This window comes from Drosophila sulfurigaster, chromosome X (genome assembly GCF_023558435.1).
Source record: "Drosophila sulfurigaster albostrigata strain 15112-1811.04 chromosome X, ASM2355843v2, whole genome shotgun sequence".
Classification (NCBI taxonomy): domain Eukaryota; kingdom Metazoa; phylum Arthropoda; class Insecta; order Diptera; family Drosophilidae; genus Drosophila; species Drosophila sulfurigaster.
The window spans coordinates 28,976,465-29,003,043 of record NC_084885.1 but is presented as its reverse complement, the minus strand read 5'-3'; the positions used below and the strand labels follow the sequence as shown (position 1 = coordinate 29,003,043).

Sequence of the window (26,579 nt, the reverse complement as noted above, 5' to 3'; positions counted from 1 at the left end):
AATTAATGCAACAAGAGAGATGGATAAAGGTAGAGAGAGAGAGAAAGAGGTGGAGAGATACAGGGACTGGGGCAAACCGCAGAAATCGGCGTGTCGAGGCTGCAACGACAACAACAAAAAAAAAGTAGAGAGAAAAGAGGAGATGAATTAGGCCTACAAATGAATATAAAGTGCAGCTAGGGAAATGGCAAGAGCAAAAGCTGTGCGTAGGAAGAGTGGAGAGGGAGAGTGGGGGGATACGAGTACCGTTAAAGGAAAGAAATGCCTCAACACTGTCAGCTGCATGCTGAGCCTGTGGCCAACCAATTCCATGACGTCCTCGTCCTCGTCGTCGTCCTCGTCGTCTGCTGCTGTCCATTTTCCATTTTCCATTTTGAACGCGTTGTCGTTGCGCTTTTTTTTCGCAGCCAGTTTGCAGCATTTTGTTCTAGCCTCCTTGCTTTTTTCTTCACGCTCGTTTTTTTTCCTCCTCCTTCCATTTTTTTTGTGGCGTTCTTTGTTTGGCGCCCAAATTATGATGAATGGCAGTTGCCACTTGCTGCTGCCCGTTCGTTCTCTCGTTTGTTCGTTCCGCCTCTGCCACAATCTGTAACTGTTGCAACTGCCTCGACGTTGCAGGCACTGCGAATATTCCTGTATTGCTGTCGTGCGGCACGCGGCACGCAGCACGAAAAAACTGGCGAAATACCAAAAGGAATTACGCAGAGTTGAGAGAACAAAGTTCGCGACTTTTGCTATTTTGCCCTACGACAAAGTCTTTACGCTTGCCCACAAAGAATCGAGTCATTGGGCCTCGAACAAAAGATCGAAAGTGTTGCCAGAGTTGAACTAGCATTATATATGATAAGATTAGATTGAGTTTCCAATTGTTTGCTATAAATTATACTTTTTGATAAGCACTTTTTATTCATTCTTAGGCATTATGTTTGATTTTAATTTTTGACATTGAACGAAAGACATAAAATTTATTGCATAAACATATAAACTTATAGTGATTGCGGTCTCTTAGTTGACACTGCATTTTATTGACATGCAAGTGGAATATTAATTTGTAATATTTAAAATATGGAAATATATTATTTTATATATTATTTGCATGTTAATAACTATGCTTATATTAACATATTATTGAATGGTATTTTAATACATTTCAAACATATTTTCAACTCAAATTTTAAAGCTCAAGCTATTTGGTTTTTAAGTTCATACTTAAAGTAAAGTTTTATGCTTATTCACTCATTTAAAGTGAATATTATAAATTTCAAATACATTTTAAACTCAAAATTTTTAAGAATGTGCCATTTATTTTCAAATTTGATACTTAAAGTATATTTCGTAAATTCTAAAGAAGCATAAGCTTAAAGTTTGATGGTTATTCAATATTCCTGCTAATTTTATCATTTTATTAAATTAACGTTTAAAGTGAACATTCTAGATTTTAAATACGTTTTCAACTCAAAATTTGTAAGAGTATGCCATTTATTTTCAAATTTGATTCTTAAAGTATGAAAAAGGCTAAGCTTTCTTTTATTTCGATCGTTGCTCAAGTTGCTAAGTTGAAGTTTAAATTTTGAATGCTTATTCTGCAAAATTTGATTATTGACTGCCTCGAAGCATTTCCTTTAGAAATTAAAAATACTTGGCGCATTTATCGAAAATATAATAATTTATTAGACAGAGTTACTTAAAACAATAGAACAAATTTGTATCTGCAGCATTCTTTCTTATTTGTTTGCAAAACTAATTTGAAATGTTTGAACATCTTCTTCATTGAAATATTTTATTGAACAGGCTTTCTGTTACCCTTAAGAAAGTTTTGTATTAAGAAAAGAAAATATTGACATGATTAATTTTCGAAATAACAATTTAAATATAAATACGAAATGCGAACTTATAGAAGATATTTGCGGCAATTATTTGCTGCTTAAATGATGTATATGGAAACTAAATCGAATATTGAACGTATTGCAAATATTGAAATTTGATTTGGCAAAGCAGCAAAGTTTGTTCATCTCTGCAGATCTGAAGTGAAGCGTAAAATTGCGTATCAAGTTTGTCTTGCAATAATTTTGCGGGTATCGTGAATTATAGAGAGAGAGAGAGAGAGAGAGAGAGAGAGAGAGAGAGAGTTGCAGAGAGCGCTTTCTGCCACATATGCAAGCAAATACATATGTATATGAGTGTGTGTGTGTGTAGATGGCGGTTTTATGGCAGGTTCCGTGGGGTACATACTTTATCATCAATTTATAATACCCTCTGTGAGGCGAGGGCATAAAAATGGCAAATGAAAAATGGCAGCTTCGCAAAAATTTCTCGGTGTATGTCGAGTTGAGAGGCGGCTCTACGTTTTTGGCAATTGCAGACGCAGTCAGTCAGGCGACAACCACACACACACATACACATAACCACAACCACACACACACTAACACACACACACACATTTGCAGGATAAAGGTGCCTGCCCCTTTGGCACCTGCAACGCCCCCACAAAAGATGTTGCTGCTGTTGGTTGCTGCTGCTGCTGCTGCTGCTGTTGGTTGCTGTTGCTGCCACCAAATTGGAAAATATGTCAGTGCTTCAATTTGGCGTGTGTTTTTCTATTTTCCTTTTATTTCGCAACGAGTTGTTGCCTGATGCTTGACTCGTTGTTGTTGCTGTTTGTCAAGCTGCAATTTTGTTGCCATATTTCTTGCTGGTTTGCTGCGTTCTTGATCAGACAGAAAGCGAGCGAGCGAGCGAGCGACGAAAGCGGGGAAGGGTGACAAAGTGTGAGAGAGTGCTCGTTATATGCCTGCGTTTTGCCTTTTAAGGTTAACTAGAAATTGGAAAATTGCACTCAGCTAGCAGCAGCAACAACTAGGTGACAAGTAGAAGAGCCAAACGTGCCAAAGATGCGAAAACTGCAAAAGCTGCAAGAGAGGCATTCACACACACACACACACACACACACAAACAGACACATAACTTGACAAACAGCAACACTAACAGTTGTTGACAATTGATAACGAATGTCCGAAATGGCCAGTGACAATTGTCACCAGCAACAACAACAACACCAACGAGAGCCAGTCAGCTGCAATTGTAACTGAAACTGAAAATGAAACTGAACTGAACTGAACTGTGTTCGACAGCCACACACGGCAAACATTTTGGATTAGAAACGTTTTTTGTTTTTATGGTAGCTTCAGAGAGAGAGAGAGACACACAAAACATACCAAAGTTATAGACAGCTGAAAGATATAGAAAACATTGCGAAGATATAGACAGACACAAAAAATACTGAAAACATTGCGAAGACGTAGATAGACAAAAACATGTGAGAATGCTACAGTTGAGTGTGATCGACTGTGAGATACTCGCTAGCTTATTCTCAAAATATACTAAAATAATAATTATTCTCAAAATATTCAAAATATACTAAAGTACAAAACTAATTGTGTGATTATTCTTAAAACATACCAAATCCATATACCGACAAAAATATTTGGTATATCTGTAAACCAAATATATCCTTAAAATTATACCAATTATGGTCTTTGGAATATTTTAGTATTTTTTGGTATACTACTGTATTCAAAATATACCATAGAGTCAAAAATATTATTCAAATTTTATTCTCAAAATATACCGAAAAAATACTGAAATATACCAAGTGGTATGTGTATAGTTCATTTTAAATATAACATAAAGCCCAAATACTTATTTTATTATTATGCTCAATATATATATAATAAAATAAATATACTTAATTCAAATACCAAAAAATACTAAAATATACGAAATATAATTGTTATCTCTAATTATCAATTATATCCTTATACACTATTTATAGCCGTTGGTATATTTCATTATTTTGTCAGTATACTACTACATTTAAAATATACCGTAGAGTATGTTAGAATATTGTTCTACTATTATTCTCAAAATATACCGAATACATATACCGAAAAAATATACGAAATATTGTTATTATTATTTTTATATTATTGTTATTCTCAAATATACTAAATTCAAATACCAAAAAAATACTAAAATGTACGAGATATAATTGTTATCTCTATATATCAATTATATCCTTATACACTATTTATAGCCGTTGGTATATTTCATTATTTTGTCAGTATACTACTACATTGAAAATATACCATAGAGTACAAAATATACCAGACTATTAACCAAACTTAACATATGATACCCTTCTACCTTTCGCTTGCCGGGTGTAAATACTGTCAGACAGTCAGTCCGATGCACAGGTGAATAGCTTGGGCCAGATAAATATAATTTACGAGTCTCAACTGAATTTATTGTACAATTTCCGAAGACTCGGCTGCGAATTTAGCTGCTATAAAACGAGGCAACGAGCCAACGAGCTCAAGTTGCAGCTGCGCCTCAGCCGCTGCTGTTGTTGCTGTTGCTGTTGCTGCTTCTGCTGCTCTTGATGTATCTCATCAGCTGCTGTAAAAAAGTAACTTTAAGATTCACACACACACACAAATACACATAAAGATACTGCGACGAAAGATAAAAGGTGTGCTGTTAGAGATAAATGTATCTATTAGAACAGCGAGGAGGATGCGAAAAACTGTGATGTGAAGACAGCAATAAAGACTGTTCAACATTAAACAGTCAACAGAAAGCAGCAGAAATGTCAAATGATATTAGAATAATTAAGGCGCCACACACATGAATGTCAGCAATTATTGTTGTTGGTTGTTAGAATTCATTGCTGACTGAAAATGATGAAGTGAAGAAAGAACAAATTTATTGCAATTGTATCGAGTACATAAACATGAAGAAATATCTTTGTGCGATGCAGTTTATTAAATGTTAAATTGTCTTGCTTTGTGTGTTGCACTTGGCACTTTAAACAAGTTAATATTATTCGATATATTAATATAATTTGAAAGTTAATCTTTATCTTTAGAAATTCATTACTTCAACTACTTTTTCTTTGCGTTATGCTGCATGTCAAGTCTCGAGTAAAATAAGAAAAGTGTGACCATACGACAAGATCTAATTAATAATAATAATAATCTAATATAATAGCATCATTTTAAAGTTATTCAACGACATGCATAAATAACTTTAGCAATTTATTTTTATTCCATTGCTTCAACTATTTATTACTTGCTCGTGCTTAGCAAGTAAAATGAAGAAAAGTGTGACCATCTGTAAAGATTTTATATTTCCGAATAATAATATGGTTATTTTAAAGTAACGACAGCAATGACATTTATTAAGAAGTTCAAATTGTGATTTGAAACAAGAAGATATTTATTTGTATCTTTTAGCTACATCAGGCTTTATTTATTACCTGAAATAACTTTAGCTTTCGTCACTCTTTTTACATAGTGCAAGAGATTTAGCTTTAAATTTTGCCATTGCATCTTTAAGTCCAACTGACAGAAAATATATGTAGAGACCAAAAGGGCAAAAACGTCGTTTACTGGCCGATTCAATCTGGCAATTGAAGTGTAAGTTTATTATGGCGTCTCTCCACGCTGCTGCTGCTGCTGCTGGCAAGGATCAACTGCTCATTCCCACCTAGTTATGGTTAGGCTAGGAAATGCGCTTAAAGCGAGTTGGCAGCACCAACTCCGATTTCGATTCCGATACGGATTCACGTTGAAAGTCCTCCGTCTCCTTCGTAAGCCAAATCGATGAAGTCCTTTTGGCTCCATTTGCTCTAATTTGGCAGCCATCGACGTGCTGAGCAGTAAAAATATGCAGCAGCCAGGATTAGGAATGACTTTAGTGCAGTCAACAGCGAGACAGTAAGTGGAGCGGGGCAGGCAGGGGAGAGGTACAGAGAGGGGGAGATTGCCGAGTGCCATTGAGAAGTTTCAAGCGACGTCGACGACGATGGCAAAAAGTTGGCTGCAGAGTTGCACTTGGGCCAAGTGGCGGGCGCGCCCATAAAACAAACAACGTGGCAGACACACACATACACCTACAACTAGTGAGAGAGAGAGAGAGAGAGAGAGACAGGGAGAGATACCTGCGTCATTGTCGTTAGCAAATATATGGCCAAAGAGGATCAAAGAGCGTTCCGCTGCAGCTGCACAAAATAATTGCTGTCTGCGGGACTTTTGCCCGGCCAAAGGACACAGCAGCATAATTTCTTCACTCTCTCTCTCTCTCTCTCTCTCTGACTCTCTGTGTCTCTGTGCATTCGCTTTGAAAGTCAAATTCCAATGCGGCGTGCTGATAGCTAAGCCTCCTTAATGTCATTTGTCATCTCTGGCGCAGCAGCAGCCAAGAGTTTCAACTGCAGTTTGTCTATTTTGCCATTATGCAAATATTATTTCGTGCCAAAGCAGCGTCAGCTGCACGCCCAAAACAAAAACACAAAAACACTGAAATGGGGAAATAGAAAATAAGCACAGCGACTGACCTCTCTACCAAAGAGCAAGAGTTGAAACGAAAAGATGAAGATGGCGCAACGTAAGCCAGCAAAACTTATCGAGCGACATTGAAGACACACAACTTCAACTTTTATCGGCTGACGAAGCACAGCAAGGCGATTGCCAATAGCAGAATGGAGGGAGAGTAAGAGGGGGAAAGAAAGAAGTTGGCAGTCAGGTCAAAGCCTGTCAAAGGCATCGCCGGCAGTTTGTAGACTTTAGCTGTGACTCAATCCAAATGCTTGCACACTCACTCGAAGACTGCGACGACGACGACGACTGGCAAATCCGTTGAGTGCTTCTGCTTCTGCTGTTTGCGTTGCATGTTGCACGTTGCACGTTGCTGCGAGTGAAGCTTTTGAAGCCTTGCCGCTCAATGGCAACGAAAAAACAAACAAGCCGCCGCACATCGTACACAATTTTTCCTGTGCCAACTGCCAACTGAGAACTGAGAACTGCGAACTGCGAACTTGCAACTGCCTATGCTGCCAAACTGATTGCCTCTTGCCACGTGCCACGCGCCACACGCAACGCGCCGCAAGAGAAGCCATTAAACTTGCGCCAAACTATTAAAAAGATGCTTGATGACGAGCCAGATTGAGCGTCAGATAAAATGCACCCCAAACAAAACACTTAAATAACCTAAGCTCGCCACGAGAGCTACAAAATTTCTTTTGAGCTTAGCCCGAAAAGTAAAACTATTAAAAGATACTTAGACAGCGCGAGTGCTTCACAATAGCCACGAGAGTGTTTTTGCTCTCTGAAGTAAGCTATAGTTTTTATTAGAAGAAATTCATTTCTTTGCATCATAACTTTTAATACCCGCTACACATAGGATAGAAAGTATTTATGGGTAATTCTTTAGAAAACAAGTAAGAAAGCTACAGTCGAGCACACTCGACTGAGATACCCGCTACCCATTTTAAATAAAAGCAATATATTTTGCGGTATTATTCTCAAAATATACCAAATATACTGCAAAAATACTAAAAATATACCAAATGGTATATGTGGTATATCGGTGTAGTACCACATATACCTAAGACGGCACAATATACCAGATTGTGAGCCAAAGCAACTGCGACCCGTAGTAAGTAGGCGTTTTTGCCCATACAAAAGTATTTCTTTAATAACTTTCACAATTATTATCTGATCGCAACCAAGTTCTCAGGAATCATAACTACTATAGTTATTATTATATATACCAAAATTCGCAACTCTAACTTTAAAATTACGCTTGTTGTTGATTTGCGGGGGCGGAAGTGGGCGTGGCAAAAATTTGAAACAAACTTGATCTGCGTGCAAACATAACAAATGCTGTCGAAAATTATAGCTCTATTTCTTATAGTCTCTGAGATCTAGTGTTTCATACGGACGGACGGACAGACGGACATGGCTATATCGTCTCGGCTGTTGACGCTGATCAAGAATATTTATACTTTATAGGGTCGGAGATGCCTCCTTCGACCTGTCACATACATTTCCTATCGGCACAAAGTTATAATACCCTTCTACCCTATGAGTAGCCGGTATAATAATTCCAAGGTCAGGTAATTCTTAGCTCTAACTAAAGCGATAATCAAGAGCTTAGTATATGATTCATTTTTATTGAAAAATAAAATATGGTTTGATATAATTATAAAGAGAATTTCCTATATAGACTTGATAAGCTTCAACAGCGGAGACGAATTATCTAAGTTATTTAAGAACTAATTTGATATGGCAAAAAAAACAGCTGCTGTAGTTGGGGTTTAGATGCTTTGGTTGGCAATCTTGTATATTTTGATATATTTCAAATGTAATAATATATAGGTATACCAAACATAGTCTTTTGTATATTTCAGTATTTTTGCAGTGTAATTTGGTATATATGTAGATATACCAAATATAACCTTCGGTACATTTCAGTATTTTAAAATTCAAATGTTTATTTTAGTGTTTTTTTCTTGGTATATTTATTTGGTATAATTCAAAAGTTATAAAAATCAATTAAAATATTTGGTATATTTTAAGAATAATACCATATTACTGGTATAATATTGTAGTATATCGATATACCACATTTGGCTTGTGGTACTCGAGAACTTTCTTTGCATTTAACTGTGCGTTTCAAGATTTATTTTAGTTTCTTTAATAGAAATTTGTAAAGCAAATTGAAATAGTAAAATACAAATTTTGCAATTTGCATATATTGAATTTAATTAAGTTAAAATATTCGGGAATGAAATGAATTCAAATTGTTAAATCTTAAGTTTTGCGACGTCTAAAGAAGTCAAAGTCAAATTCGATTCTCGATTCATATGTTCGTCTGAGCGCATTCGTCAGTGTCTTGTGGCAAGTGGAAGAGGTACGAATGCCTCCTGCCTCTGTCTGTGTGGCAGCCAACAGCTGTGTGTATGTGTGTGTGTGTGTGGCAGCAACTGTTTTGCAGACAATTAGTTTCGTAAGCAGTTTCCAATTCTTTTGAAGTTCAAGTTTTGTCAGCTGCGTTTTCATTTTCTATGTGTTCTTCCATTGTTTTCGCCTTTCTCTTTCGCTCTTTCACTCAAGTTGACTTATCAGCATGTATGGCACAATTGACTCACTGACTCACTGACTGACTGACTGATTGACTGATTGACGGCAACGCACACATGCTTCCCCGACAGCTGTTGCTGTTGTTGTTGTTGTTGTCGTTGTCGAGCTGTCGTGTTTTGTGAAACAATGAAAGGAAATTGATTCGCCAACTCGTTTTTTTTTTTGTTCTTCTTTGGTTTTTGGGTGAGCGAGGAGAGAAAATGTCAAAATGAATCGAAATGAAATGAAACGTGACCGAATTTGGCCACATGTCAATATGCTAATGATGATGTGCTGCTGCTGTTGCTGCTGCCAGCAGCCGCAGACGCTTTGCCACTCCCCTTCGCCTCTCTTTTCCCTCCGCCTCCTCCAGTCTAACCAAGGCTCTGGGCTAGCGATGATTTTGCTGATTGTTTTGCAGCCTCGTTTCGCCAGCCATGTTAAAGGGTTTAAATGGCGCAAGGAAAACACACACACAAACACACACACACAAACACACACACATGGCGTTGTGGCTGCTGCTTGAAAATTCAAAATTTGGGCCATTGCCATGAGCTGCTGTTCTGTGTAATTGGCGGCCGAAAAACGAATTGAAACGGGAAATGGCAAATAAATTGAATGAAACGTGTCGCAAGGGCTCGCAGATTGGTCACTCATCTAAATGTGCCACTCACTCTCTCTGTCCCTCTCTCTCTGTGTCTCTGTTTATGTTCATTTGTATGTGTGTGCGCTGCTGTTGACCGCAAAGTGACGTTTCCGTTTCCGTATCCGTAACGCATGTGTGCCCGCATCTTTCTCTCTCTTGCATTTGATATGCACAGTGTGTCGCTTTGGCGTTAAATATTTGACTTCACTCTCTCTCTCTCTCTCTCTCTCTCTCCTTCTCTTCCTCTCTGTTACCCAAAAAAAGTGAACGCATTGCCTTTGCATGCTGGACAGCAGCAGCTGCCACCTGGACAAGAATTTATGCAGCCGCGTTAACGCATATTTCTCTATAGAGAATCTCGCTTCGCTTCTATATCTCTTCGCTACCCTTTTGTCTCTGTGTGTGTGTGTGTGTGTTAGTGTGTGAATCTCTCTTTTGCGTGCAATGAAATGAAATGAAAATGCTTTTTATGCCGCGCGTTGCCAGCGAATCGAAATTCAAATTTTCAACTGGCCACCGCAATAGTTCACTCTGCTCACAATCGAGTCTGTCAGCCAGAGGCAGAGGCAGACACAGACACATAGGCAAACAGAGCAGCCAGAGGCAGTGAACAGTGACAGCGAAGCGACTCTAAAAGATGGAGAGAGAGGGAGAGAGAGGGAGAGGGAGATAGAGTTGCATTTGGTATGCGGTGCATGTCGCTTTGTTCTGTGTTGTGTTCCGTTGCTTTGCCTTTGCCTTTGCAACGAGCAAAGCAGATGAAACAATGCACAAAACACACAAAATCGAGAAAAAGGCTCCATGAAAAGAGTCGACGACTAGCGGATGCCCTACAAAACGGCGGGAGATAATACATATATTATGGAAAATTACAGAATGCAAAGTATTTCCAAATTATCAATAAAAATATCAGTCGAGATACCGATTTTTAATAATATTCTAAAAATATACCGAAAATATACCAAAAAATACTGAAACAAAGAGATGCGTATTTTTGGTTTATCGAAATATATACCAAAAATATATAGGAAAGCTACAGTCGAGCTATTTTAATAATATTCTGAAAATATACCGAAAATATACCAACAAAATACTGAAACACAGAGATGCGTATTTTTGGATTATCGAAATATATTATTAAAAATATACCATATGAAATATACCGCATTGTCAATCTTAAAATATACCAAACATATATCCCAAAAATACTAAAATAAACCACATCGTACATTTAGTATATTGAAATGGTACTGCACTCAAAATATACCATAGAGTACTACATTAAAAATATACCATATGAAATATACCGGATTGTCAATCTTAAAATATACCAAACATATATCGCAAAAATACTAAAATAAACCACATCGTATATTTAGTATATTGAAATGGTACTGCACTCAAAATATACCATAGAGTACAAAATATACAACATTGTCAGTCTAAATATATACCAAAAATATACCAAAAATATATAGGAAAACTACAGTCGAGGTTTATAATAATATTCTGAAAATATACCGAAAATATACCAAAAAATACTAAAACACAGAGATGCGTATTTACCATATGAAATATACCCGATTGTCAATCTTAAAATATACCAAACATATATCGCAAAAATACTAAAATATACCGCATCGTACATTTAGTATATTGAAATGGTACTGCACTCAAAATATACCATAGAGTACAAAATATACAACATTGTCCGTCTTAAAATATACCAAAAATATACCGCCTCTTTAAATTATTGATAATAATTGAACTATGTAGTAAATTGAATATGGAATAAACTGAGTTTTAATGGAATAGACAGTTTAAATTGTATTTAAATAAAGTTTCAAGGATTTTATAAAGCTTTCTCTATTTTCTCAGCAATTTCTTGAAATTGTAACTCTACACAAACTTGTTAAATTGCAATTCAAATATTACTGAAACTATCTAATGAAAATTTAATAAGAATTTTAATGAAGTAAACAGTTTTTAATTCCATAAATCTCATTGAAAGCTTTCTATTTAATGAAATTAAATTATTATGAAATTAAGAAGCAAATGAATGCATTTCAAGATATTTATCAATTGTTAAGGAAATTCAACAAATTCTTTGCTAATTGAACTATTTTGTGTATTATACAAAAATGAGGCAACTTTGAGGCAAATTTCATTAGCAAAAAATCAGTGTTTCTTGGAGAACTCAATCCACTCGTTGAAATTCTTTTGTTGTGCATTTAAGTCTTTAGTAAATTTGATATTGTACAGCAGCTGCAGCTGTAATCAGCTTTCTATCTAAGAGACAGAGAGAGAGCATTAATGAGGGAAATTTGAAAAATGTTTGCAGCACTTGTTGTTGTTGTCGAGACACTTAAAGCGGGGCAAAGGCAAAGGCAAAACCTTGATCAAGTGAATGCTTTACTATTAGCATTGTTTGGCTGCAACTACTTCTTCTTCTACTGCTGCTGCTGCTGCTGCTGCTGCTTTTCGTATCCTAGAGACGTAATTCCATTGAATCCTTTAGAAGAGATTGAGCGAAAGTCTTGCTGTGAGTTGGCTTAAGAGTCAGCTTCGACTTCTTTTCTCCTTTTACAAAAGCAGCAGCAGCTGTTTCTCAGCAGTGTTAGTTGCCTTGCTTCTTCCCTGCACGTCTCCAGCTGCTAGCAAACAAAGTGCAGTGTCCGGCACACACACACACTAACACACACACACACATACGTCGCAGTGTTTTTTAAATGACTTTCAACGATTGTTGCTCTTGCTTTTTATATTCATTATTTTCGATGAATGAACAGCTGCAGCAAACGAATGACAAAGAAACGAAGGCAGAGAGTGGAGGGAGTGTGGGCGGAAAGGGGGCGTGGCTGGGGAGGACAATGCAAGAAATTAATTCTCACAAATGCGTTTACAATTGCGTAATAGTTGAGAGTTGCGTCGAGTTGAAGTCACTTGATTTGCCAGAGGAGTAAGTGAAGAGGGTGGCGGTAGGGGGGGGAGCGGCAGCTGTGTGTGGCAGGCATTAAGCCGTAAGCTGCAACAAATGAGGTTTGCAAAAACAAACACAGAGAGCGAAAGAGAGAGAGAGAGAGAGAGAAGCTGTCATTGTGCAGGCAACGACAGCTGCCCAAAAAAGTATGCTATGATTTTAATAACTGTCGTTTGCTCTGCTTTATGAGCGGGTGTGTGTGCTAGTGTGTGTGTGTGTGTGTGTGTGTGTGTGTGCAGCTGATGTGCCATAATGCCCAGACGTATATGTAATTTGCATTGTTTTGTGATGATGTGCTGCCCTCCTTTTTTTTTCGCCCCCTTTGCGGTTAACCTAATTTGCTTTAATTAACATGTTGCATATTTAATTTAGCAAACATTGCGACACACACACACGCACACTTGCAGGTGTGTGTTTAGTTCGTTTTTCAATTAAGCTGCCGCACATTTCTTCTCTTTATTCTCGCTCGCTCTCCTTTCGCCTTTCGCTTTTCGCGCTTTACTTGGCGCGTTCTCAACTCATCATCGTCATCGCTTGTCAAATGGTTTCTAATTACGCACCCATAATATGTGTGATACATATGTGTGCCACGCCCCCCGTCAGCGTGCAGCCGCCCACTTGACTGGCTGACTGACTTAATTACAAATTGCATTATTTATCTCTCGTGCAACAAAGTTCGTCAAACTGCAGTCTCCGAGAACCGAGAACCGAGAAAGAGAGACAGAGAACGAAAAGTTTGCACTGAGCTGAGCTGAGGATAATCATCATTTCGAATGTGTTAATGCAATTTGTGCATACTTGCATCTCTGTGTGTGTGTGTGTGGGTGTGTTAATGGCTCTCTGTGTGTGTGTGTTGCTGGTAGGGAAGGGGAGAAGACAGGGAGCAGGCGAACGGAAGCTGACAGCAACGACATCAGTGGGTCGCATCATCAAATATTCTTTTATAGTATGTGCAGAAGGATAAGCGAACAAAAACAAAAAGGGGAAAAGAGTTGCAACTGTGCAACTGGGACGAATGAGTTGTGTGTGTGTGTGTGTGTGTGCAATATTACGTATACGCACTGTTGGTTTCCTGCCACCGAGTGCTCACTGTGCACAGCAGCAGCAGCAGCATGCACAATAAATATTTGCACAGATTTGAAAGGGTTGTTGATGTCGACGGGCGCCAGCCGCAAATGTCACAGCTACCCCGAAAACAGTTAAAAACTCACTCAAACACACACACACACACATACATACAGCTAAACATGCAAATACATATGTGTATGGGGGTGTGTGTGTGTGTGGAGAAACGTTTGTGGTTGAGCCAAGTTGATTAAAACTTGGCCCGCTACTCACACACATAAATTCTTCTTTCTTTGCCAGAGACACAGGTGTCTTTCCATCTACCAACTCTAATGCTCCCTCTCTCTCTCTCTCTCTCTCTCTCTTTCTCTTTCTTTCTCTGTCTATCTCCCTTGACTGCTCTTTTGCTGCCCACTTGCTGCTTGAACAGTGACCCAAAGGCAGGGCTCAAATGAAAGGCAAGAAAAAAACAAAACATAAAAATATAGTAAAAGGAATTGCAGCAAGCACAAACGCTAAAGCAAAAGCAAAAACATTTCTTTCTCTCGCCTTTGTTTGGCTGCAATCAAACTCAGAATTTTTCGTTTACAACCAGCAATTGAAATAGACAGTGGAAGCGCTGCATAAAGTCCTTCAAGACTACTTCTTTGATGTGACTCGCTTTTGGCAGCACACAAAAAGTGATGTGTAAAATTAAACAGTTTTACTGCAGCCTCAAAAGAAACGAAAATTGTGTGTTTAAGTTTGTTGAACCAAAATTTAGCTGCAATTTTTTTAAGGGGAATGTTAAATTTATTAACCAGTAACATTAATAATTAGTTTACCTTGCTGAACCGGTTCACAAGTAGCTTAATTAGAATAAAACTATATTTCATATGTTATATAATGTAATGTAAATTATAAGAAAAAAAATTACTTAATTACTTCATTGATTAGTTTTGTTTTACGACAAAGACTAGTAAAAGGTTCGGCATAACAATAGCTTCCTTGAACCATTTTTAAGTTATTTTCAAAACGGTTCAGCGATGCTCTTGTAACATCGAACCATCCGCTAATCTTCGTCAATTCGGCTCACACAAACTTGAGCGGGAAAAAGTAACAAGAAATTCATTTATGCAAAAAGTATTGCATTTGAAGCGAAATTTATTGAATGTTGGTATTTAATTCGCTGAACCGGTTCAAAGACAGTTTTGTAATGTATCAGCGGCAAAATATAAAACAAATTAATTAATAATAATTATTGCATATAAAAGTAGTTGAAGGAGGAGAAATGAAGGCAGTGTTGATATTAAATTAACTCCGCTGAACCGGTTCAAAAATGAACTACGGCTGCTGCTTACAAGCTTGTAGCATATTTGGATGGCAATGTTGACATCCTTTTGAATCAGTTCACAAAAGTGGCTCAACAGCTGTTGCAATTATATTGCATTTGCATTTAAATCATTTGAACCGGTTTAAGCGAAGTAAAAGGAATGCAGGTATTCCATTCGCTGAACCGGTTCAAAGGCAGTTTTCAAGCTTCCGCATAATATGGAATTAATTCTAACTAACTATTGCATTTAAGTCAGATGAAAAGGGAAAATTAATATTAAATTAACTCCGCTGAACCGGTTCGAAGGTGACTTGAATTTGGTTCAGCATCCCAAGAACCGCATGAAATGTAGTGAGCTTGGAAGTGCTGTTCAAATCAGTTCACAAAAGTGCTTTCCAACAGCTGTTGCCCAATTTACAATTTGCTATTTAACCGCACGTAGTAAGTGTAATTTTGTTTCCGCTGCGCTAGACTGAGTTTGATTCTGACATCGCGAAACAAATGAGCTTCTGGCACGTTGAGCAGCAACTGGAGGTCACCTTAATTATGGCCACAATTAACAGTTTGATATGCGCACCAAGCGCTGCATTTGGCACACTTACATCTACATGTACGTTCATGTCCACTTCCACTTCCATTTCCACATTCGCATTCATACTCGCATCTCGTCCAGTTTCCCTCGCCTTCAACATAGTGCGACACATTTCATTTCATTGGCCCCGACACAGTGACTGAGTGTGTGTGTGTGTGTGTGTGTGTGCGTGTGTGTGTGTGTGTGCGAGTGTAATCTCATTACAAATTCAAATGCGCCGTGCCTGCTCTGCTCTGCTCTGGCCTGGCCTCGGCCTCTCGAGCTCAACAGCTTCTGTCCTGCGCTGCTTTTGCCTTTGCCTTGTCGAGGCCTGCTTTCCTTTTACGAGTGTGCGTGTGTGTGTGTGTGTGTGTGTGGACATGGCAAATGCTCTAACCGCGTTGTCACTCAATTATGTGCCATGTGTGCGCGACATAGCATACTTTTCAGCGCTGTCCAAAAGACGCCACACGTGCAACAGACAACGCACAACACACAACACACAGCTGCAACAGCAAAAGCAAAAGCAGCAGCAGCATAGGATGAATAAGCGTCAAAGTGAGAGACACAAACACGCTCTCAGATGGTCAGACAGACTGAAAAGTGTGCAGATGAAGCTCAGCTCTAAGAAGTTCAATGGATTTGCTAGCTAAAAAAAACAACTGAAGATAAAAAGAATATATATTATCTATCACCAATGTCGCAAAAATATTTGCATATTTTTAATTTAGAACTTTATGTACATCTAAGTCAAATATGTTTGGTTAGTAAAAGAATAGAGCTTAGAAGTACAAAATAAATGTAAGGAAATGCGTTAGATTCCTACATTTTACCATGAATTGGAAGCTGATATTTTAACCTATAAACAAAATACAGAATAATATAAATGTTAATCCTATGAAATTGTCTATAAATATAAATAGTTCTGCTGAATTATAATAAAGTGTTTTAATAACTTTGTTGCTAAAAATATATGATTCTTTGGAGTTAATAAGCATTCTGATATGCTATCTTATGTTAGGTTAGGTGAGGTTGGGTGAAGTTAGGTTATGTTAGGTGAAAGTTAGGTTAGGTTAAGTTAGGTTAGGTTAGGAGAGGTTAGGTTAGGTTAGATTAGGTGAAAGTTAGGTTAGGTTAGGTTAGGTGAAAGTTAGGTTAGGTTAGGTGAAAGTTAGGTTAGGTTAGGTGAAAGTTAGGTTAGGTTAGGTGAAAGTTAGGTTAGGTTAGGTGAAAGTTAGGTTAGGTTAGGTGAAAGGTTAGGTTAGGTTAGGTTAGGTTAGGTTAGGTTAGGTTAGGTTAGGTTAGGTTAGGTTAGGTTAGGTTAGGTTAGGTTAGGTTAGGTTAGGTTAGGTTAGGTTAGGTTAGGTTAGGTTAGGTCAGGTTAGGTTAGGTTAGGTTAGGTTAGGTTAGGTTAGGTTAGGTTAGGTTAGGTTAGGTTAGGTTAGGTTAGGCTAGTTGAGTTGAAGTTGGGGTTAGGTTAGGTGAAAGTTAGGTTATGTTAGGTTAGATTAGGTTAGGTTAGGTTAGGTAAGGTTAGATTAGATTAGGTTAGATTTAATTGTTAGGTTTGGTTAGGTTAGGTTGGGCTAGTTGAGTTGAAGTTGGGTTAGGTTAGGTGACATTAGATTATATTAGGTTAGGTTAGATTAGACCGCCAGTCGCAAAAGAGAGAGAGAGAGAGAGATCATAGACCAATATATAACCGTAAAAAAACGAATTTAAAAATGGCAATAATAGACTTCAAAAATAGAGTAAATCGTTACCTCTTACCTTTGTTTTTTGCCCCGCACTTTTAATGGGCACTGCAAATATAAAGTGGAGTGGAAAAACATAAACTGCATACACAAGTGAAAAAATGTGTGCGCATAGCCAAACTATTAGGAAGTCACGTATTTTTGAAGCGTGAAGTTAAGGATTAACTTATGTGCTGCGACGTCATATGATCAAGTGTGCCATAAAGTTAAAAATGCAACCAGACCGCAGATTTGACTAGCACTCAAATTGAATTCAATGTGCTGTTTGCAGTTGTGGCGTTGAAATATCACTGAATGTCTGTCACATTTTTTACATTCATTTTTTTTTTGAGTCGTTTGTGGTGAGTGGAGGCAGTGTTTGTTTTCATTTGTCAGGGATAAGGATATGGATAAGTTGAGGATGGCATCGCATTGCATTGCGAGAGCGTCATTCATGGCACTTGGCAGCTTTATGTCATTGCTGGTTAAGCGATGCGTCTAATTTGCAGCTGTTGCCGCTGTTGAAGTTGCAAGTAGATGCAAAAGAAGGCGAAGAACGCGTCGCGAATTTGCATTTCCTATCCTCCTGCTCCTCCTACTCATTCCCCCTCCACTCTCTCTCTCTCTCTCTCACTCTCCAAGCAAGTAACGATGCAGCCAGGAGCTAACATTGCCTTGGCTACCTTCAGCTCTCGTTCTCTCAGTCTCAGTAGAGACTGAGACGCCAGCACTTTGTGAGTGGAGACCGGCTGCTGCGTTGCATGCTCGTTAATTTTGCAGCATTTCCGCAAGCAATTTGGTGGCAGCTTCGTCGCTGTCGTCGTCTAGTGGAAATATTACGTATACGCGGTGCAAAAAGCGCCAACCGGAAATGCAGGAAGCGGATATTACACGCTCCAGAAAACACAGAGCATACACAGCGCAGCAGCAGCAGCAGTCGAATAATATGCATAGAGATATGACTTCTGATGACAAGCTGAGTGGGCGAAGGGACACTAAGAGAGAAAGGGAAGGAGACGAAGATGCAGTCGCAAAATGGTGACAGTTTTCCTTATTGCTGTTGTTGTTGTTGCCAGTGCTGCTTTTTATGTATTCTTTGTGTTTAGACAGCTGGCCAATATGGCTCAAGCTGCATCAGTTTATGCACTTCTCTTGCTTAGTTTGCATACGTAGCGTATACGTAACTTTTGATGGTGCTTGATTAACAACAACTTCTCTTTCCACTACACTTTTTTACAGCGTATCTTTGCGGCGACTATTTCCAAAAGTGCGGCACGTTCTTCCTGGTTTTATTTTACTCAGCTATCTTGGAATTGGAGCGCACACAACAGTGCGAAGAACAAGAGAGGACAAGCGCAGCAGGAACAGCAGCAAAAGCACCAAAAGCAGCAACTGCGCGGAGTTGGGGGCTCTTTAATTGCTTGGCCCATTGAATATCCGTTGCGCCTCCATTCAACGACTGCTGTGCAATTGTTGGTAGCATTCAATTATTTCAAGTCAACAGATCAAAGGCATTGGCCAGGATAAGCATACAGGAAATAACTGTGTGCAATCTGAAATCTCAACCTAAAAGTAATCGCAACAAATGAAGAAAATAAACAATGGCTTACTTCAACTAGCCATGGATTTTAAAACCATAAAGCATTCTATTTTTGGGTGGGTTCAAATAAACATTCAATAAATTCTAGTAAGCATCAACAATGTCAAATGTATGGGAATTTGTAATTTTTTGCAATTGTACAGCAAAAATAAACTAAAATTAAAAATGAAAAAATAAAATTATATTTTAATTTGACCGAATTTGTATTTTTTGATGGTTGCTTTCAAATTTGTAATTTGAATTTGGCGCGCAGAAATATTAAATTTATTGTAGCATACTTTAAGGTTGCGCCAAGTAACTTGCAGACAATTTGTTTTCTTGTCATATCTTTGCCAAGTCCTTATGGATCTGTCAAGGACATACTATTTTGCAATCAGGATAACTAGTACTCTTAATTTGCATTCAAGGATTTTCATTATTCCTTCAAAAATAAAATCCACAAATTTGTCAAAATTTTCAAAAAACTCGCCTTACCTTCGCCTTTTGAAAGACGATCGGCATGTCCTTTGCCACAAGGATTTCTCAAATACACCTAAACTGATTGGTGTACTTAAAAGGACAAAAATCCTTACAGGACTCGAGATAAGAAGAAAATTTTACATGCAGAAAACTGTGTATATCTCGACCATGTCCTGTCTGATCCTTTGGAGTCCTATGTCAAGTGAAAGGTATTTATGAGGACTATAATCCTGCCAAAGGACATGCAAATCGTCGGCGTAGTTCTCGAGTTATCATAAAACTTATCATTTTCGTGTATTCAATGCAAATGTTGTTGTTGTTGTTGTTGTTGGCCACTTAAAATCGTCGCGAGTCGCTAAAAATTGCTCAATCAGCAGCTGAAATACCAGGCGAACAGAAATCAGCAGCAAGCAGAAAAACAGAAAATCACTTGGTACTTCAAATTTGTGTTGCATACTTTTAGGATGACCCTGAAAATTGTCTGATTGGAGTCCGATTCACGTTCATCCTAAAAGTATGCCGCACATTTTTTGCAAGTAGTAGAAAATCAGTGATTTGGTAGATAAAATTTGTGTTGCATACTTTTAGGATGACATTTAAAACCGGCAAATATTCAACTAAACTTGATTCTAAATTTTCAAATTTTTGCTTGCTGCTGATTTATGTTCGCCTGGTACTTCACCTGCTGACTTCACACTTTTTAGCTGTTCATCGCGACTTGAAGTGGAACAGCTTGGAATCCATGTAGATACTGTTGTTGCAATTATACCCATTGGAGGTTAAATTTTGGTCGGTCTCTCCTTTTTGAGCCTAACGTCAATTGTATATCAATCGAAGCGTATTCCCAAGGACTATTATCCTGCCAAATTTGATCCCGATCGTCCTTGTGACTTTCGAGTTATCCTGAAACTTATGATTGTCGAAAATTGCATTTTGCGAACGGAAATGAAATTTGACATGTGTTGAATGCCAATCGATAGAGAAGGTCCTTGTGATCCTAGCAATATGTGTCCTTTGAAGATCGGGCAGGATATGGCCGAGATATAGCGTTTTTTCGAAAAAGTACTCACCTTGCACCCTCAAAGTATGCAATAAAAAATTCATTTTTTTTTAGCGCCAATTTCAAATTTGAAATTTGAGAATATCTGAAATATGAATCCCAATCCACCAAACCAATTAAAACATATTTCATATTTCGTGTAAGATTTCTTTGTTTTCTTTATTGAACATAATAATTTGTTGTTGTTGTTGATGTTGGTTTTAATGCTTGCTCACTTGCTTGTTAAATTGTTGTTTTTTTTGTTGTGTTTTGTTTTGTTTTGTCTTACTTAATAATTAATTTATTTAAAATTAATCATTTTTCCATATCATTTCATTTTATTTATGTTTAAGTTTTATTTTTGTATTTGTTACTTTTAATTTTATTTTTATTTGTATTTTTATTTTTGTTAGTTTAGAATTATAGCGTATATCAATATGCATAAATTGTGGTTGTTGTTTTTAGGTTTTTTGTAAAAAAAAACATTTTGTTAGCCATAATAATGAACCATAATTTGTTAGCTTTGAAATGATTTGGCTGTTATTATTATATTTTATTTTTCATTTTGTTTTTTTTTTGTTTGCATTTGTTAGTTGCTAATTAACATTATTGACAAAATATATGTTCAAGTACAATATTTATAATTTTCATATTTTCTTTCTTAATTCTTTATTTCATTTTTTAGGCTTTTAACGCACAGTTTTTCATGTGTTTTTTTTTATGGTTTTCAGTAAAAAGCGCCAAGAAATGTGTTTCATTATTTTAGCTTTGTTATTAAATTTACGCTAAGGTGAATGTCGTTTATCTGTGTGTGTGTGTGTATGTGTGTGTGTGTGTGTGTACATAAATCATTTTATTTTACTTGTATTTCATTAATATTTCATGTGTGTGAGTTTTCTTGTAAATAATTTATATTAAATAATTTGCACGTGCATGAATAAATTCTTAATTATTTTATTTTATTTTTAATTATTTTTTTTTTTTTTTTGCATTTTCATCATCATTTGTATAAATTTAAAATTGTCAGCCATTTGTTGTTCTTTAATAAAAACATTATGCAAGTAAGTTTCTTTTTTGTTTTTGCTTTTGTTTTTGTTTTTATAATTATTTACTACAATATGCCATGCGCTTTGCTGTATTTATCGTAATTCTCTTTATCTCTTTATTCTTGTTGTTGTATTTTTGCCATTTGTTAACTTCTATAAAAACTGCATAAATTTAAAATTGTTTGGCGCTCGCCCTTTGTTTTTTTATGTTTTTTTTGTTAATCATTTATGTGTATTTATGCCATTTGCTGTCAGTTTATTAGCTAAACATTATAATCTTACAAAAAAAAATGTATTTATATTTATATATTTAGTTACTGCTTTTGCATATCGATATAATTATAATATTTTTATTCTTTATTCTTTTTAGGCTTTTCTGTTATGTAAATTCTGCTTTGCTGTATTTATTTTTGTTTTTTTTGTTTTTCATTTCGTCATCTTTTATCTTCCGCTTTGCTTTCTGCGTATTTTGGCTGTTTAGTTACTTTGTTTAGGCTTCTTGTGTAATCAACATAATTTCATTAAAATTAAGTACATATCTTTAAGCTAGCTCTCGATTTATGTACAACATTTAAGTTACTAGTAGTATTTGTTTTGTCAATCATTAAATTGGTTTTTCTTCTTCTTTTTTTTCGTTTAATTAACTTGCCCAAAATATGTGAACTCAATTATGATGTTTATTCAATAATTATTATTAATTGCGTTTGTATTTATTTTAATTAGCTTACGTCGCTTTCAAATTATTTACATACGAAATGATGTGCCTCTTGCAGTTGCATATATGTATATATGTTAAATGCAAAAAAGCAAATCGAACAACAAACAAAAAGCGAGAAAAATATGTTTTAAAGTTCACGTTTTTTGTCATTTGGTTATAAAATATTTATATAATTTTGCCGACAACAAATTAACATAAATTATCCACACACACACACACACACACATGCACACATACACATACAATACACATACATACATAATTAGGTAATAAAAACAAAGTATAAATTGCAGCATAATTGTATTTTAATTATAATAATTGATTAAGTTTTGCATTTTAATATTATTTTTTCGCCATTGCATTTTTGCTGCAATTTCAAAGTTCAACTTTAAGTACATAAATTTTGGATGGATGCCATTTTTAGTCAGTTGATAAGTCAAATACATTTCTACACATAAAAAAAAAAAACAAATAAACAGTAAAAAAAAATTTGAATAAGAATAAGATAAAATAGCTAATTAGTCAGCTTCGGCAAGCCGAAGTTTGATTTTCATTTTAATATTTTATTTCTTTTTTTTTTTTTTTTGCCTGCTACACAACACAAGAAACATTACGAATTTCGTGCTCTTATCTTTTGTCTTTTTTTTTTTTTTTTGGTTAGTTTTATGTTCAGTAAAGTTATCATCATTTTTCGTTTTTAAGTTTTTCGTTTTTAATATTCTTTTATGGGCTTACTTTGATTGTGGCCTTCAGAATTTTTGTTTGTGGGGGGCCAATGTTACAACCGAATGTTCATGTTCTACTTGAAGTACTTTGCGTGTGTGTGTGTGTGGAGTGTATGTGTGTGTGTGGAGTGTATGTGTGTGTGTGTGTGTGTGTCCTAGTTGTATGTACAAAACTAAGCAGTAAGTGCAAATGGCGACTTGGATGGATTTCTTTTTTTTTTGGGGAAATATACTTGTATATATGTATATAGCATATGTCTTTATACATAATATATATATATATATATATATATATATGTATATGTATATAATATAATACGTTCATCATTCACTTGACTAAATAATAGTAATAATAACAAGAATCAATTGATGATATGCGCCGCCTGCCTTAGCCAGAGGAAGACCAATTGCATTTCCATTTCCAATTGCCAAATTGCAGCGCTCTTCTTTCTTTTTCTCTTTATCTTTATCTTTCTCTTTCTCTTTCCTTTCTTTCTGTTCGTGTGTCTTACAGACACACACCATAAGCATTATATAGCATAGAGGGGGACATCGATGCCGTGAGCTTGTATAAATATAAGTTTTGGACGTACGTGTTTAAGGTTTTCAAGGAAGGTTTTTCTTTTTTTTGTTGTCTGAAACGTGAAGCAAACGCAACGAATTCAAAGCCACAAAAACAACAAAAATCAGTTCGTTCGCGTTTTCCTTCTCGTTTTGATTTCATTCTTTTTGGACGCAATTGAAAAAAGTGTAGCAAAAAAAATGGAAAAACATGTAAAAAAAAATTTGGTTTTTGTTTGGGAGTTTTTGCTGTGCTGTGTTATGCGGCGTATGCGTGTTATTTGTTAACATTATACTCTTGCATATGGTATTTTTATATTCTCATATTTGTGTTTAATTTATTTTTTTTGTTGTTGCGTATTATCTCTGCTTTAATATTTTGTAATTTAGCTTTTAGCAGTTTTGATAAATTAGTTTTGTTTTTTTGTTTTGTTTTTTTTTTTTTAGCTTGAGTTAGTTGCATTTTTAACTAGTTTTTTCTTTTTGTTGGTATCATTAATGCTTTCATTGTTTTTTTTTCTGTTTTTTTGTTATTTGTTTTATATTAAAATATCGCGTATTCTGCGCTAGTCGCTAACTTTTCACCTCGAGTCGAGTTCGCTTGTCTTTTTCGCTTCGCTTCTCTTCTCTTCTCTTTTCTCTGTGTTCTTTCTTCGATTTAACATTTATTGCGTTGGCATTGTCTCTTCTTCTTCTTTTGGGTGTCTGTGTCTTTTACTTGTTTATTTGTTAAGCTTTCTTCTCCATCCGTTTTTTTGTGACGCAAGCATAGTTAAAAATTGGCTTCTTCTTCTTATTCTTCTCTCTTTCTCTTTCATTTGGCCGCTTAGTTTCATTTTGTTTCGTTTCGTTTCCGTTACTTCTTTTCTTCACTTCAATTCGTTTCATTTTGTGGTTGTTTATCTATAATTTTTTGTGAGAACTTTTGCTACGTTTTCTGTTATTATAAGAAATACCTTTTCTGTGTCATCATAATTTTTAAGCAATACTCGCATTATGTTAATTTCATTAGTTTATTATCATAATTGTTATTATTTGTGTATCATTTTTTTTTTTGTTTTTGTTCAGTTTAAGTTTATTGCGCTTATTGCGTTTTATAAACACTAACTCGTCGCTTCTCATTCAATATTTATTTTGTTGCATTAAAACTACTCAACTTAAGCCGCGGGAATTGCTTCTGTGTGTGTGTTTTTTGGTTTTTGTTTCTCATTTTCTCTTTCGACATCAATTTCCATTAACTTTTCTCTTTAATTTTTTTCTTATTTCGTCCGTAACTTAATACATATACTACACGTCGTATAACTAGTAAAAAAAAAAGTGTTTTTCTTTTGACTGGCTCACACCAAACATACAAGTACTAATTAATATGCTATTATCATAAGTAATGCTAGACAAAAAAAATATATATATTTTGTTAGGTTTTTGTTTTTGTTTTCTTTCTTTCGCTTATAAGCCTAGTATTTGTAAATGTCTATCGATAAGAGGGCAAAAAAAAACAAGTTTAAAACATATAAAGAAACAAACAAATATTGAACAACGAACGTTCATTCGTTCTCGTTCTCGTTCTTATGATCTCGCGATTTCTTCTTCTTCTTCTTTCTGCTGTTTCACTTTTCATCGGTTTTAGTTAAGTACATTGTTTCTGCTCGTTTACTTGCCTGCACTCTCTTTCTCTCTCTCTGTTTCTGTTTCTCACACATTTTTTTGATTTCGCTGCACTGACATGGAACGAGCGAGTAGCGAGTGGCGAGTAGCGAGCGACGAGTTCTCTAGTAACGCTGCTGATACTCGTGATGCCAGCGATTGAAGTCAATGTGGAACACAATTATCGAACCAGTTGACAAGCCAGCCAGCAAATATCTGAAAGAAGAAGGAGCAAAGCAAATGGGATTCGTTAGCTGAGACTCGTTCTAAATACGTAATATATATTAAGTTAAAAGAGTGTTTAAGATCCGTAAGAATTGAAACTTAATAAATAAAAGTATTTAATAGAAATAAAGGTAATATTGAAGTTCGAGTTTTACTACTCGCTACTTACTTCTGATCGTGTGTGAGCGAGAGCGAGCGTATGCCCGCATTGCAGGCGGGGAAGGCATAGAGCGGTGCCAGATTAAAAGTGCGCCACACTTCGACAATGCCACGATCGCCAGCTGTCATCAGATACTCGCCATCGCGCGACAGCAGCATGCACTGCGAAAGAGAAAGCAAAAATAGCGAGAGCGCGATGTTAATATAACGAGTGAAATTTACTCGCTACTTGTTACTCGTTCTTACCTGCAGATTGTCGTTGTGCGTTTCGTGGCGCAGCTTCTTGCCATTGACCGTGTAAGCAGCCACATTGCCCTTGTCGTAGTTAATGACTATGAAGCCCTCACGAGACATTGTTATCAACTCTGGCGAGTGGAAATCAACGGGTGGATCCAACGAGCGCAGCAAATCGCCGAATGTTGTGTGTATCAAAACGGGGCCATCTAACATAAAATAAAAATAAAAGAACAAAAGCGATCAAAATTAAGTAAAAGTCCAACACTCGCCACTCGCCACTCGCTACTCGCTGCACAACTTACTCGTTGAGCCAGAGACAACGAGTCCCAGCTCGGCGCTGATGACCACCGAGGTGACAGCCTGCTCGTGACCCGTCAATGTGGCCCGCGGCGTCGGCACATCGCCCTCGCCGACAATGCTCTGGGTGCGTGCATTCCAATGCCAGAGGAGCACAGTGCAATCAGCCGAACCGGAGGCAATATAACAGTCTGAGGTGATGTTGCACTCAGAGCGTGCCATGCACGTGACGACGCCAAAGTGTCCGAATACAATTTGCACGATTTTCGCTGCAAAAGAGAGGGAGGAAGGGAAAACGAGAGAGAGAGAGAGGGAGGGAAAATTGAGGTGTCTGGTGGCAATTAAAGCGTCGAAGCGGATGCTTACCCGTTTCGGTGGCAAACACACGGAAACTGTTGTCCCAGAAGCCGCAGGCAATCAGAAAACGGCTGTCGACGGTGGTCACAAAGCAATTGGAGCGTATTTTCAGCATCTGGCTAAAGTTATCGCCCAAATGACGGCGACTGACCGCATTGCTATTGTTGTTGGTGCCATGCACAGCTGCAAGAGACGCAATATTAAGCAGTTAGCTCTAGTACACACCTAAAAAGTGAGAAACACCT

The 26,579-nt window shown here is 36.7% G+C and overlaps 2 protein-coding genes across 4 annotated transcripts in view; one reads left to right on the top strand and one right to left on the bottom strand.

Annotated features, from left to right (window-relative positions):
* Window positions 1-18,918, top strand: part of LOC133847367 (GATA zinc finger domain-containing protein 21-like) — a 70,619-nt gene extending 51,701 nt beyond the window's left edge. Inside the window, exon 3 of the mRNA XM_062282353.1 lies at window positions 18,507-18,918. Within this exon, the coding sequence (XP_062138337.1) occupies window positions 18,507-18,684 (178 nt within the window). The 3' untranslated portion in view covers window positions 18,685-18,918. The remainder of the gene's footprint in view (window positions 1-18,506) is intronic.
* A 1,987-nt stretch (window positions 18,919-20,905) lies between these two features.
* LOC133847371 (neurobeachin) overlaps window positions 20,906-26,579 on the bottom strand; it is a 111,095-nt gene continuing 105,421 nt past the window's right edge. For all 3 annotated transcript variants that reach the window (XM_062282358.1, XM_062282359.1, XM_062282360.1), the window contains 5 exons: window positions 26,344-26,517; window positions 25,983-26,246; window positions 25,690-25,886; window positions 25,454-25,605; window positions 20,906-25,275 (listed from right to left, as the gene is read on the bottom strand). In XM_062282358.1, the coding sequence (XP_062138342.1) occupies window positions 25,185-25,275; window positions 25,454-25,605; window positions 25,690-25,886; window positions 25,983-26,246; window positions 26,344-26,517 (878 nt within the window). In that variant the 3' untranslated portion in view covers window positions 20,906-25,184. The remainder of the gene's footprint in view (window positions 25,276-25,453; window positions 25,606-25,689; window positions 25,887-25,982; window positions 26,247-26,343; window positions 26,518-26,579) is intronic.